This window comes from Coccinella septempunctata, chromosome 7 (assembly GCF_907165205.1).
Source record: "Coccinella septempunctata chromosome 7, icCocSept1.1, whole genome shotgun sequence".
Classification (NCBI taxonomy): Eukaryota; Metazoa; Arthropoda; class Insecta; order Coleoptera; family Coccinellidae; genus Coccinella; species Coccinella septempunctata.
In genome coordinates, this window is record NC_058195.1 from 3,493,463 (window position 1) to 3,508,714 (window position 15,252).

Genomic DNA, 15,252 nt, shown 5'->3' on the forward strand with positions numbered 1-15,252 from the left:
CGCCTATGAATGGAAATCATTTCATTTCTAGCTTCTTTCGAAGTGTAACGGTCAAGAAAACGCTACTGCTTTTGATCAATTTCATTGCATCGTATTCCTTGATGCAATTTATGTATTGAAGGCTCTTAGATCTACATTCATTGGTAGATCTAACTTCATTGGAAGATTTATCTTTTCCAGCTGATACGCTCCTGACTGCCTCGGATGTGGCTCGGGCCTTCCACCCTCGTTGTTTGCCTCGGATGTGGCTCGGGCCTTCGGCCCTCTTGATACATCTCGAACGATTGAACATATATGAATTTTGTATTGGCACTGAAGGCTCCTACCGAAGGACCATTGGCAATGTCATTTGAGGACAATTATCTGCCAAACCATGATAAATATCCACAAACCACCACAGTTAAAGTTGTGGCTAATCGAAAAGTTAGTTGCAGAGCGAAAAACGATCCAATTCCATCAATACCCATCGAATCCAGTAGGCGCATAATCCGAAGCTGATTAAACGAACGACCCGAATGATCAGACGGGCTATAACTGTTGCATTAATCTCCCAAAATCAATAACCTGCAATTAGTAATAAAGATCGCCTCAGTCTAACCGATCATCCCAAGTTACAGATTTCGCGCTAAATCCCACCGTTCAGTGTGATAACACACCCCGCCCGACCCTAAACCGGCGCCCACCATAAAACTCCACGTCGTACGCCGACCGTCGATATAAACGAGGCAGTTAATCCCTCGATTTGCGCCCCTAATTTAGCCGGGCACGAATTAAATAAACCAGCCGTAGCAAAAGCGACCAACTCGACCTCATTTCCATCCGTAACTTTCCTGAGTGACGCGGGATGATCCGAAAGAAAAATATCCCCGTCCCGGCGCCAACGTTGCCAAATCATCCGTCTGAGAATCACGAGAGGAATGCCGAGAAATCTTCCTTCAAGTATCATAAAATGTTTGCAAGTTCCTTCCTTCACGTTCCAAGCAACGCTTCTTATAGGTTTTATTTTCAACCAAAAACGATGTATGCTGCTCAAAAATTCAGGTGGATATTCGAAAGGAATTTTAGCATGTTCTGCACAAAATATGGTCCTCATGAATAACGCCCGTTTGCACCGACTTATCCAAGAAAGGTTTAACGTCATTCTTATGTCAGAGATTACTATGGTTACTGCCAGAGAAATCAGAGGAATAAGTAAGCCTTAACTTCGTCAACTTTCGAAACTCCTCAGCCTACATTTTGACAAATATCTGTCAACCTTCTTTATGCCATTCTGTGGCTTTTCGATATGGCAACGTCGTCGAAGAATACCATATTATACGGTAGCACGGACGGACACACGCGGAGCGTCAGCCCGCTGCCTACGGAAAACGAAAGTTTGTAATGAATTAATCGTAACAACCGTCAGAGATCCGCGCCGATGAATATTCATGGCGGAAATATCAGGAAATGGACGATAATCTGGAAGGTTTTCCTGAGGGATTGACGTGCGGGCAACGCTGGACGGGTGACGTTTTCAGTTGCCGCATCTGGATACGTAGACTTGAGGCGTTATTCTGAAGTGACAACTGATGATGTGCCTTGCATAAAGTTCAACAGAGAGTCTCTAGGTTATGTGAAGTTGTACGCGTATTTCAGATGTGTTCAATGACCGGTTTCTGAGGTTCATTTATCGTAAGTTGGACTATTCGATAAACTTAATGGACCGATAACTGGTAATTTCAGTTGCAGAGGCCCGGTCGGAAAGAAAAACTCCCAGTAACCTTGAATTAAGCCAACCCCTCGACCACGGTGTACTATTTGACGTTCTTGTTTAACCTCACTTTAGTAGATAACACACTAGTGTTTGGGAAAATCCACCAGTTATCTTATTGACAGTTCTAAAAATTAACGACAGTTTATCCATTCTTTAAAGTTATGTAAGCTTATGTAATAAGACTCTAGTGGATTCAAAATTCTAAGCATTTCCGAATAAGGATTCAAACCTGTCTCCAATGATGATTACCTACCTCCGTTCCAACCTGAATCTCCGGATTAAAAAAGGCCGTTCAAACTTGATGATTTACTACCTCACGCTTAATTGGCTGATGAATATCTCATAATATCGCCGACTTCTCCGGAGGAATATTCAATCACCCTAAATATCCAAAGTTTAAATTGAGAAGAAGGGCATCGAAGCATCCCGTCGAAGACGTTATGCCGAGCGGAGTTATGGTCCTTCGAAAAAAGTTGATATTTATCGGCATTACTGGCTGTACGTTCCAGAGAACGCGGAACGTTTCGGCAATTTATCGTTCTTCGGCGTTCGCCATTCATGGCTGAGCTATATTGCTTATTTATCATTAATTTGGTCGTGATAAATCTGAGCTATCTATTTATCGCCTCATGTTTGTTGTGTACTACACGTCGACCTCCTAAATATGACAAAAACGTTTGAAAATACAGGTTTTAGAACACGCCGAATCTATTGCCAGCAATTCCGAAAGCAAACCTCCCTTGGTTCAGATTGTGGCGAATTTCAATCTGCGGTATTACTACCCCATACCCATCACTCCCTGTTTCAAGAACAAATGGAGCATTCTCGGCAGAAAATCAGCCGTTGGCGGAAAAATCCACGCCTGCTTCGACGGACGCCACAAAATCCGTACCTGTCGAACTTTTCGGGGAATTTGAGACGTCTGAAGTGCACACAAAGAGGGTTAAATCGAAAATGTCAGCTACAACGCCTGGGAATGCGGCAATCTTCAGGCATTTCGCGCGATCCGCGTACCTAATGGAAAACAACGGTTCGTGGGACAAATCGAAAAAATTGCGGATTATTTCGGGGGTGGAAATTGCGCTTTGCGCCCCATATTATGGTTTGTCAGTTGCGATAATGGGAAAATGGGAAAAAACTGGTCCATCATTTCGTATAGTCTCTTGAAACTTTATCAGATTTAAGAGTCTGTGCTGCTCGATTTGAACCTCACATTAAACCAACTCCGTCCTGTCCGAGTTCTCTCCCAACCGGAAATAATTGGATTGCTGGTGTGAAAGCCCTGTGGGGAAAACAGAAGGTAAAGTTGAATCAACTCCGTCCTGTCTGTATTCTCACGACTTCTGTTCCGCGAGCCTCTGGATGGACGAAAAGGAGCAGAGGACCAACCCCATCTTGCCAGAGTTCTAACCCCCAACTGGCCACGCGCAAACCCCTGGGAAGCTGGAAAGGAGCGGAGAATCGAATCCTACCGTTGTATTTTCTTCCCACCAGAACACGTGAGGTTGAATTCCGTCCTCATTAAATGATAGTCTTGGTTCTGGCTAGCTTACCAGTCACCAGGAACATTTGAGGCGCTTCCGTGATCAAGGATATGGATCTAACTCTGCGAGATTGTCGATTCTAGCCTCTCTACGATTTGACGAAGATTATCATAGGCTAATTCGATCACCCCTGGCTAAATAGCACGTCACGTTCGTTTAAATCTCTGGAATATTTGAACGTGACGTCGTAACGAGCTAGGGGTGCCCGCACGGACATTATTAAGAGATCATCGACGACGTCAACGGGTCCGGCATTTTTCTCCACAAATCGGGCGTGACTATCTACGCCGCCAGGCGTCGTTATGCATCGAAATATCGGCTGAATAGGCACGGTGATGAATGATGATAGCATCTAATTCGATACGTTATCATACCGGACAGGTAGGAAGATATATGACCGCGTCCCCGTTAAAAGCCATTAAAAATACTAATTTTGCTGAAATCAGGGCTGCACTGGCATTATTTCACGTCTAAAAATCGAACATATCATAAAAGTAGTCCTTATCTTGAAACGCAGTGTGACAACGTTTCCTCGGATGTCTCTAGCGCCAGCTATTCTTTAAAGGTAAATAGCAAACCTACCCAGGTGGCTTCGAGTCGAAGACAAGCTTCTTCATTCCGTTTTCTGCTCCCAACGGGTTTGCACACCAGCAAGAAATCGAACTTCCAGTGAAGAGAAACCGAAAAGGATAAGGAAAACGGGGTACAATTTTTCACCGCTCTGGTTTCTGCACCCAACGTGTTTGCACGCCAGAAATCGTACTTCCAGCAGTGATAGAGCTGATTCAGATAGGGGAGAAGAAAGAATTTTACGAGAAAAACAAAGTTAAAATGACAGAAAAATGGGTGAGAACTTGTGTCCATATCTATAATATAAATTTTTTGGACTCAGTAGAAACTGCGAAATTTATTTTTGTTAAAAAACGGTTATCGGTAATGACTTTCCATGCTTTCTATGTTCGATAGATTCTCCGGAACCACATTCGGATAGCTAGCTCAATCAGATCTTATCTTGTACTTTCACTTGAATACACAAAAGTGATCTGGATAAAATTCTAATCCACACCAATATAATAGTTATCTTTATAGCCACATTCAGCAATAAACGTCTAGAAAAATGTCGGATGGATGAAAACGATTTGTTAGAAGCGCTGATAACATTTTATTTCGCTTTGCTTCAATGAAAGGATGAATTGTTACATTGAATATATGCGATACCGTTGATATATTCTTGATTGCCTGGTTACTATTGGAATGAGAGGATCTCATATCTAATTTGCACTTTTTGATACTCTTCCTTGTCTATTTGGCAAGCACCTACGGCATTTTTGCAGCGGTAACAACAAAGATTAACTCCCTATTTGGAAAATAGTCGTGGCAACGTAGTTTTGACATTAACGACATTTCACCAGTGCCAAGCTTTCACCGTTTTAGTTACCAAAACTTAATATTATCATTTCATGGCCAATCGACTGCTTTTATGAAAGTGAATGGAGTACATAAACTGGGATAGTTTATTGAGCTGTTATGGCTCTATATGATGACTTTATGTGAAGACGATTCGAGTCTATCCTGAAATATGAATAGGCATAAGATAATCTGGACTCACCCTGTCGATACTGAAGAGCCCACCGGCCATGGTTGGGCTCCATACTGGTTCCGCCGAGTCCTTGTGTCTTTTCTTCTCCCTGTCAGGCACTGCGTGCCAGTTGAACTGGAGGTTCCAGTCAAAACCACCGACATTCACGCCGCCGCTGTCGTGGTAGTGGTACTCGAGGGTGGTATCGTCGATGACGTCGATCACCGGGCACACAACGGTGGTAGAGTTCTTCGCTATCCTGTCTAGGAGTGGTTCCAACCATCCCACGGTACACTCGCAGTGGGAATCTAGGTAGGTCAGGACTTTCCCTCTGGCTTTTCTCGCCCCTGAAAGGATTTTGAGGTTATGGACGTGCTCTAGATGGAAACGACTCTACTCGCAATCTCTGAGTGAGGAAAAGTGAGCAAGGCCAGTTGATTTCAGTTAGGAGGCGTCTATACTGGTTCAAAAGAGGACACCAAAGTTCTGTTGACGCTCAAGAGTGTATTATGTCAACCTACATCCACAAGTGATGATGACTAGAATCACAATCGAAGTGATTAGGAAATGGTTTCGAGACCACAGAGGAAACGTCGTTACAAAAAATGGCGCCCAAGCAGGGACCGTTCAAAATCTAGTTGGAAGCAACAAAAGTTAAAGATTCTCCCCGGACAGTTGAATTCGACCATCATTGTATTTTACACTGAAACTAAAAGTATATTTCGAGCAAATCTACTTGTGTTCCTTTGTGATACGCCTTAATGATCAGCCAAAAGCCTATGGGTTCTAGGATATAGAGAAATATAGAGAAAACAGTGATAATGTGACACGTCAATAGATTTCTCTTGGATGGCGTCTGCATGATAGATGCCAGAGGAGGTTGTCAAGCTCACCATCAAGAGAGAAGAAACACATGCTCAAAACTGATAAAACACATCCAAAAATAGGAGTATTAAAGTTGTCACATCAAAGGAAGTTGATGACGATGATGATGATAGGAGAAATATAGTTGACACAACAAAGGAAGATGATGATGATGATCATAGAAGAAATATAGTTGACACAACAAAGGAAGATGATAAACTCATAAAGCTAGCTCAAAGTAAACCCTCAAGAACCCTCAGTTATTCGCAACAACTCACCCAGAAGCCTAGCTCTAATCAATCCTTCTCTCTTCTTAGCCCTCACGATACGGACTTTGGGTTCTTTGGCCCAATATTCCTCCAGCGGCTCCTTCAAGTGTTCCATGTCGGAGAAATCGTCGACGAGAACAACTTCCTCGATCAAATTGGCCGGCGATCTGTCCAGTACGGAATGTACAGTACGCAGGAGCACAGACCACGCTTCGTTGTGGAAACATATTATTACGGAAGTGCTGGGGAGGTCTTCTGAGAATCTGCCAGGTTCCTTGCACCTGTAAAAGAAAAAGAGGTATGAGACTCCATGACTGATTGACATGAGTGACTTCTTCGCAAGAGCATAGAGGTAACCTGGAAGCCATTACAGATACTGGAGTTCATTAGAGCTCTAGAGCTGGAAGGCGAGCTCTACAGTAGACCTCAAGGTTTCAGTTCAACACTTTGCCAAGCATTCACAAGCTATCTTCAGGGATCTTCTCGTTTTCAACCGAAGAAGGCTCTATCTTCACCTGAAGATGGCTTGTAGAAGTGTTGGACAAAATGTTTTTCTTGCATTTAGTTAGCTCTCCGCACTGAATATGATCAATACGAGCCAGAGGCATAACTCTACTGTCCAACAAACGCTCCCACTGTAGCACCGCAAAAACTACTCATAATAAACACAAATGCCAATCTCATAAAACAGAACGCAGCTAAAATTCACCCTCTAAATTCCGAACTCTTTTTTCTCAGCGCCATTCTCCACCCCGGATAATGAATAACAATGAAGCTAAAAAAAAACCAGGACGAAAAAAAAACAGCGGTAAGCGACACGAAAAACACATCGAGAACCCCCTGGGGGTAAAGGGGGAGGCGAGAGAACCGTCGCGTAGGCAAACGACGCCCCCTCCCGTAGGGGAATCTCGTCGCTTTTGAAATTCACAGGTTTTAATCTCGCGAGCCATAATTCGGCGGAAGGAGTTTTATTCGTTAAGCGAGCGAGGCTTGCGTGTCCTTTTGCTGGGCTTAATTAACTCCGATTATGGAATTACCGATGGGCGAAAAAGGACGACAAGGTTTCAGAAGTGACAGCTGACACGGCCGTCAGTGGAACTCCTACACGTTAACTAACCTCAATTAGGAGAGATCGTTCTATCAATGTGGGAGGGTGAGAGCTCACTGATGAATGGATTAAGCCGTAGATCGATGATTGTGTAGTTCCAAGTTGAACAGTGAGAGGAGTTAGGGAAACACGACATGCTAATTGATGGGAACGATCATCTTTACATCGATGATTCTGGGTTTAATCATAGATTTCGTTTTTTGCATTAGCTGGCAATGGCAAGCGATCTAGTGAAGATTTGTCTCCCTATCCAATAGTGTTTTGTCAGCAACCCTGGGATGAACCCCTATTTCGGTGGTCTCCAGTAGTTGTCTAGTCCTAGCTGAGTCAGCGTTGTATGTCACAGTTGTTCTTACTACTGCTTTATAGATTCTAGACTTTGTTTTTATGTTCATGTTTTTATTTCGCCATTTGTTCCATTCGAACATCCCTCTTCTCTTGTTGCTCTTGTAGTTTGCTCGCTCACCTCCTACTCAACATCACCACAGCCTGAGATTCTATTCCCATGTATTTAAACATCATTCTTGTTGAATAACTCTGCCATCAACTTCCAGTTTGCACCTTAGTGGCGTTTTTGAGGTTGCCATGCACTTGGTTTTCTGGGTTCTCGGTTTGTCCTGAAACACTTCCTTGTAGGTACATTTTCTTTAAACCACAAAAAGGTTATGGGCCCATGAAAGGCGTTCTTCTTTCTTTCTCGCCCTCCTCATTTCATTTGAACACGTCAGAGCAACACAGAGCTTCTTATCCGATGGGAAATCAATCGGAAATGATGGACTTATTGAATACTGACATGCGCTACTGAGTATTATAGAATAGTACTCGAGCGCCACCCAGTATGAGAAGAGATCTGATTCAATCCTCCAGATCGAAACCCAGACGAAGACAATGGCATATGTCTCATATTTCCTCTAATTCAGTACACAGGCTTGATTATTGCAAGCAGCATGCGTGCAAAGAATTGAGAAGTTGGGAACACGTTCAGTACACGTCAGAAATGACGCCAGCGGTAAACTAACGAAGAATGAAGGAGCGTCAAGTATTATTACACTTCATCGAGATATTTATACACTCTTTCACTCACTGAAAATAAATATATCGAAGTGGTTATTCCAAAATCTTCATATTAGCTACCATAACCAGTCTTCATCTTACTCTCCATTCGAATACAAATGACCTACTTATCGAGGGAAGATACAAACATTATTCTATAAAATGAAGCTGTTCTTTATCCCAGAGCGAACCGGGGCTAGCAAGAACGCTTTTCACTACTTTGTTGGTTTAACGAGAACTAATTCAAATGGATAGAGGTAGCCCATCTGAGGGAAGCATTATAATCTTAGGGCGATTATTCACTATTAGATGCTAGGTGGAGTGACAGATTAAAATAGATTAAGCTGAAAGCAGAGCCCCACGAGAATTATATTCCTGAACAACGAGATGAAACGACCGTAATTTTTTTCAACGATGACTACCCACTCTAACAGGGAGTAAATCAAATTTGTATGAGGAGGAGAACTCGCAGTGCAATAGACGTCAACAGAAAGTTTCAGTACAGGGTGGAAAATTAACTGAGTCATTATTTGTGATTTCTTTGGATATGTGAATTATGATTAAAACCATATATCTGATACCGAATAAACATCCCCAATCGACTGTTCAATTTTTGCATTTTCCAACCAGGCACTCAAACTTTCTGATGAGCTCATTGAGATTCAAGCACTTGATTTCAACCCTGGATTAGACCTTTAACACAACTACCGCTCCTGTCTTCAAAAGTGTAAACCACAGTGATTATAGAAGGAAAATAATTTTTCTTTCATTTTCCGCCTGAACTCAAACTCAAGAGATCTCGTTATTATGTAAGCATCTAGGAACTTCCAAGGCATACATAAATTATACCACATTACCAATGGTAACGTGGCCGTAGGGATACAGCGATCTTCCTCAGGCTCCTCTTTGAAGTAGTCCCACACAGAGGGAGAGAGATCGGGCAAAACCGCGTAGCTAAAAGTTCACTTTGACGTCGCGGCGCATTTAGGTAATGAGCGTCGGTATTTCAATAAGTTGATGAACGTGTGAGGTAGCTAGCTAACCCTAACGAGTTCTGAAAGAATCCTATTCAAATGTGACATACTTTCATTAGTTGGTGTTAAATGAGGAAGGGTATAATATGTAAAACGCGGGTGAAAAATGAAAAAAGTCCATTAGAACAATAAGGAAATGCGGGTCTTTCCATTTTTTCTCTAACAATTAAGTGGAGACCCATGAGGTGGTCCATTTCCAAATGAGCCCAAGTGACGTCAATCCTGAATGATCTAAGGGGGAGCGCCCACCAAAGTAGCGTAGCCCTAACCATCCGAAATCACAAGTACATTAGGTATTTTATGTTTGAAAACTAGTATCTGCGAAATTTGAAGAATTGGCTAATTTGGCTGGAAGTGAAGTGTCACAGATTCAGCCAGTTATAGATAATTCTGTTTATCCAGCTCATTGAGAAAACTTGAAATGGCTATATCCTTTTATCAGGGTCGGTTCGGAATAAATGGACAGGAAAAAAGTGTTTCTTTTGGCCTCAAGAATCTGCTGTTGAAATATTTGTACGAGTCAAAGACTCACCCTGTATACTTTCATAGTTGTAGTTATTCATTGGGCCGAAACCTTTCTGTGCTTTAGGAAAATACACCTACAATATAGAGTTTCAGGAAGAGTTTATAGTTAAGGTGAAGGGGTTACATTCCATTGTGACCTTGTTCCATCAGAGCTGTTCTGCACCATCTACAGTTCGCCCTCCGTCAAGCTTGAAGGAGTCTAAGTCCACATTCCTCTTATGATTTTCTTGTCCAAAACATTCCTTTCGCACTTTTGCAATGGCCAGGCATTCTGCAACTAGGTGAACAGGAGTTTCCTCCTCTCCCCTAAAGTAACTCGTCAGTTTGTGAGAAGCCCACTGTCACTTGGCTTCCAAAGCTACACTGTCCTGTGAGGAAGCCAGTGAGGATCTCAATATCCAAATACTTCTCGTATCTTGCAGTTTCTGGAAGATTCTTCCAGTGTGTTGCTCTTGGGTCCTTCTTTTCCAGAAATACTCATCTTAACGGTGCATTTTCCTGACCATAGAAAGGCTCTGGGCCAGTGAGAAGGCCTCCTTTCTGACCAGTGTTAGCCTACTGGTTTCTATCGATTCCAGAGTGACCAGGAACACAGACTGAAGAGATCTTGTTTTACTTGCCTATTTCACTGGATACTTGGTTGATGATCTATAGAAATAGGATTCCATTTTCATGTTTCAATGGTAACAGGTTAGAATAGGCAGTTTATCTGATGATTTCTCCAGTGAGGTCATGATTCCCCTACTTGTAGAGTCCCAGGACTGTCCATGAGTTCATCATTCAAGACCAAAATTCGTCTCTAACTTAAAATGTAAAAAACTCCTCGGTTAAGAGCTCAGGAATTAACCAATATCGCAACTTTTCATCCCCCCATCAAGAGTCCTCAAACGCCCCATTTCCTCCTGCCCCATTCAACCCCTATAACACGCCAAGACGACTCAACTCCCCCCTCATTAAGGTCAAGGTCCGGCGTGCGTCGAAAGACACTTTCCTCGCCGGAAAATCCGCAGAACTGTTCCCGCGCTCGCCCCACGCTCGTCGGTCGGTCTAACGAGCTTTTTCGGTGGCTGCTCGACCCCCCTTCCGGGGTCCGGAAGATTCCGGGGTTAATATATCCGCGAGAAGCGGCAAAATCCGCCCCGCACCCTCGGCTAAATCAGGAGCTTTTGATGTCGATATGATTGGAAGTTGGGGTTCTGGGGTGGTTCGCAGTTCCCGTCGAATATTCTCCGGCTTGGGTGGGGGGGTTTGGGCTTCGAATTTATGTAAATACGAGAGAGCTAGAGACGCGCGCGATCCGCATTCCGCGACCGCCTTTTCGAAGGATTGAAATGCTAAAGACGCCGGAGATGTTCGGGCTTTTTCAATTGGGAAGTTGTATCATCTCCTTCGACTCGGAATAAAACATGACGCGGCCGTCGGGAATGCGAAATTAGATGCCAGCGCAATGGAGGAGGAAAGATCGAACCAGACAACATGAGGGTGTTATTATTGGGGGAGGAAATACAAAGATCGCGGCACAACTGCTCTAATTTAAATATTTCTTCAGTCGTAATTGGATAGAGTGCCTCGGGGTTTTTCTAAGGTTATTTTTCGACAACAAGCGTATCTCCCAGGAGAATCATCTGTGATCTTAATGTTATATATATTCTAAAAAAGCAAGATCCAAATCATCATCACCATCATCATGGCTGTATCCCGTTATCGACAATTAATCTCCAAAAAGACTCAAATACAAAACTATCGGTGCAATCAAACTTATAATTTCTTAGGGTTACTTGCGACTGTGTGCCCTCCTGTGATTGAAGATACCAAACCGTGACCTACAGATCCTTCCACACTCCGGGCATGGATAGTCACCAACCAGATCTGGCCACCGCTGTATTCTTCTCGAGTCTCCATTATAACTGTGGAGCCAAGACCTCAACTGTGATCTGTCTAACGCTAGTTGTTCCCAGTTAGGATTGGCATTAACTGGTTTTAGGGATTGATGCAGTGTATCCTCAAACTGCTTGTACTGGACTCCTGGTTTCCGAGCTCCCTCTGTGAATTCGCCATTCAGAGCTATTTTGGGGGGTCTTGTGTCTTGCATCCTCAGATGCTGCAACTAAATCGAGCCCTCGTTACTTGAGTCTCAATTGTTGTACAACTCGCGCGTTGCAAGACTTCTGCATTCGAAACTTTGTGGAACCATCTGATGTGCATTATCTGTCTCAGATGACGTTGTTGCGTTTGTTCAAGCTGTTTGATGTGTCGCCTGTAGGGCGTCCAGATTTCGCTTCCGCAAAGAAGCGTTGAGAGGACCACTGCTTTGTAAACAGCTGTCTTGGTCTTCAGATTGAGGTCGTGATTTTGAAACACTCTGTCCTTTAGCTTCCAGAATGCCCGTGATGCCGAATTGCTACGGTTTTGTATTTCCGTGTCTAGGTTAGCCCTAGTATTTATAAAGCTTCCCAAGTATTTCAACTGCTCGACCTCTTCTAGAGTTTCATCCTTCAGGCTGATATATGTTTGAAGGCTTCCTGGCGGACTTACCAGGATTTTGGTTTTGTCAATATCGAGTCTAAGGCCTAAAGCTTCGTATATATGTTTATAGGTGTCCAACATTATCTGTAGATCCTCTGAGCTGCTAGCGATAAGTGCGCAGTCGTCTGCTTATTGAAGTTCCGTGATAAACATTGTACGGGTTTTTGCTCTGAGACGCTTCAGGTTACACAGGTCTTCATCAAATCTGAATCTTATTTCAACCTCTTACAGGCATACTCATATCAGCGATTATCGAGACAGCTATGGCGAAAATATTGAACAGTAAAGGCGCTAACAAAGGCCTTGTTTTATTTCAGTGTTTGAAATGGTTGTAGAGCCATTATAGTGCTGATGTTGTTGGTATGGAGGCTTTTACACACTGCTTCGAATTTTTCGGGTACTCCAAGGCGTCACAGATCCAAATACGAATATTCTAAAAGAAAAACTTTTCTTGATCCCATCTTTTTGGGAGTTTTTCGAAGGTCAACTTGGACGCAACTTGTCAACTCGGGAATGAATCTAGGTCATCAACCTCTCGAAGTTCAGTCCGATCCTGCGAACGCTCAGTCCTTCCGACACCTTTTTACGCTACGCCAATTTACTCCTCCAACAGTCGGGTGTATATAGTTGACGAAACGTGTTACGGCGCTCGACACAGTTCGTGACAGTTTCACTTCTCTCCCAATCTCCAACTCGGTGCATATACCTAACGTGTGTCATAATGGTTGAAAATGGCCCCGGTCGTTCCCTGAGGACTTCTAGAAGGTTCGCTCGGGCAAATCCCCAACTAGGATTAAATTGAAAGAAGGATCGATTTTGTAATTGGACTGATTGAGGGTCCTCGGTCTGTTTCACTGCCTGAACAATCCTCTAGGCACTAATATTGCACAGGGTGTCAGTTCCTCACAACACCTAGGCAGCATTTCCTAATAAACAGAATAGTCCAAGTCTGGAATTCATCCAAAAATCGTTTAGATTCTCTAATGTTGAATAATGTTTGATTTGCTTTAACTTTATATACACGTAGATCAGTTCCCATTTTGTTTTATATCTGATTCTTTGCTTCCATACTTTGTTTTCTTCATAAGGAATTTTTTTGGCAGTTTATTTTTGAAATAAATTCAATTGATGAATGGAAGTATAATTAATCGGATCGCTAATTCAGTTTTACAGTATGGCCAATTTATCACAACAATTGAGATATATGCACTGAGAAATACAAACCTTTAGTAATGGTCAAATCACTGACACAACACTTTAAGTATCAATAATGCAAGTAGACTTACCAGTAGACTAGTGTAGGAAGCACGTGTACTGTGTGTAAGTTTCGTAGAGCAGCGTAGAGCGTGCTGGCAACTTAGGTATGGCTGATTTCGTTAGAGTGATCAGAAACGAACTGACTGCTCGAAGTGTGTTCTCACCGGCATCGCTTTTACTCTGTGGTCCAAAAGAGGGGCGTGGCCTCTGCACTCTTCTTCTTCCTTGACTGGCTCAAGTCTGGCAATATTGACCTCATTGCGCAGAGTCAGCAAGATGGAGTCAGAATATGAGCAAAAATCGAGGTAGACCATTTCGCGCATACAATTGCATTGTCACTTATATGACATGATATTAAACAATATGAGTTGAAAAATATATACACATATATACAAAGAACGGGAATAGAACAATTTTGTTATTGTGTGTTTCGTGTTCATTTTTGTTCATTATATTCTGAGTCTCATAGGTTTATCTATCTCGACTCTTTTCTGTTATTAAATAAATAAATATATAAAAAGAATATCGGAAATAAAGAAAGCTGGAGAAAAACAGACGACACGTGATTGTGTTTATTGGGATGAGTGACACTTGATGGACATTACCTTCTACATCTATCTGAAATTTTCACCCCTCAAAAGGCTATTATATCGCACCAAGCAAACACTACGCCACGAGATGGAGCATCTAACCTAGAATATCCGTCTCGTGTCTGCCTGACATCTAATTGTCATTCTGGGGACGCCGACGGCGTCAAACTACGTTCAACCAGTGTCAGTGGCACTCGCATACATCCCTTATGCATGCAGAAGATCGCACATATGGTCGTGTGGGCGACTGAGACGGTTTGGCTCGTATCTTTCCATCTGTCCGCATCCCTATCGGGGGTGGACGCGACGCCAGGCGTCGGGGCTTATCGGGAGATTTACTACTGCGACGTTCTGGGGATGAGGCACCATGTATTTTTTATCGGCACGTTGTTCGACTGGGAGCTACGAGTATTTTTGATTGAAGAGTGTTGTATCGCGTTGGGGGACATTCCACCCCTTCTGGGGTGGGGGAAATTATAATAGGGATAAAATTCAGACGCATACCACCTGCTTTTATGTATATAAACAAGTGTTACGATCTTAATTGAGCTAGCCAATTTGCCAACGTCAGGGACACTAAATGGAGAACGTTCCAGCGAAGAAGAGCAGATGCTGACCACGGTTTCGATCTCATTTGTCCTCGTCAGAGCAACACAGCTTCTTCCCCGACGGAAAAACGTTTGGAATTGATGAACTCTCATTGCCTACTGGACCTGCAGACGCTACTGGGTATTATCTAGTAGTACTCGATCGCCCTCGTACATTTGTATAAAAATATCTATTCCTGATGTTGTTGGGACAATTTGTATTTGTTAGAAATAGGAAATAATCTACCGTTTTTTCGATCTTCCGCTCAAATTCCTTTCCAATGAACATAAACCTGTAGCTTTTCCTCGTTAGTTTATATATACTTCCATGAAATTGGAAGAAACAAAGACAAATCAGATTTCCATCATATCTAGTCAGCTGACTCGACAAAATTCTTCGAAACAGAAGATATCATAGAGACGAAAAGAATTCGATTCAATATTTTTGGATAATTGAACATCATTACTCGATAACAATTCCTTCCGTCTTCCGGGAAACCTTATAAAACCAGAGATTCTTGGAACAATACAGAAAATGAAGAAAAATTCCTAGAATTTCAATT

General features: G+C 42.8%; 1 protein-coding gene across 10 annotated transcripts in view; it reads right to left on the minus strand.

The window, feature by feature from the left end:
* The window catches only part of LOC123316273 (putative polypeptide N-acetylgalactosaminyltransferase 9), a 124,803-nt gene that overhangs the window by 14,058 nt on the left and 95,493 nt on the right, over positions 1–15,252 (minus strand). For all 10 annotated transcript variants that reach the window (XM_044902261.1, XM_044902258.1, XM_044902251.1 and 7 more), the window contains 2 exons: positions 6,019–6,290; positions 4,907–5,223 (listed from right to left, as the gene is read on the minus strand). In XM_044902261.1, coding sequence (XP_044758196.1) covers positions 4,907–5,223; positions 6,019–6,290 — 589 coding nt within the window. The remainder of the gene's footprint in view (positions 1–4,906; positions 5,224–6,018; positions 6,291–15,252) is intronic.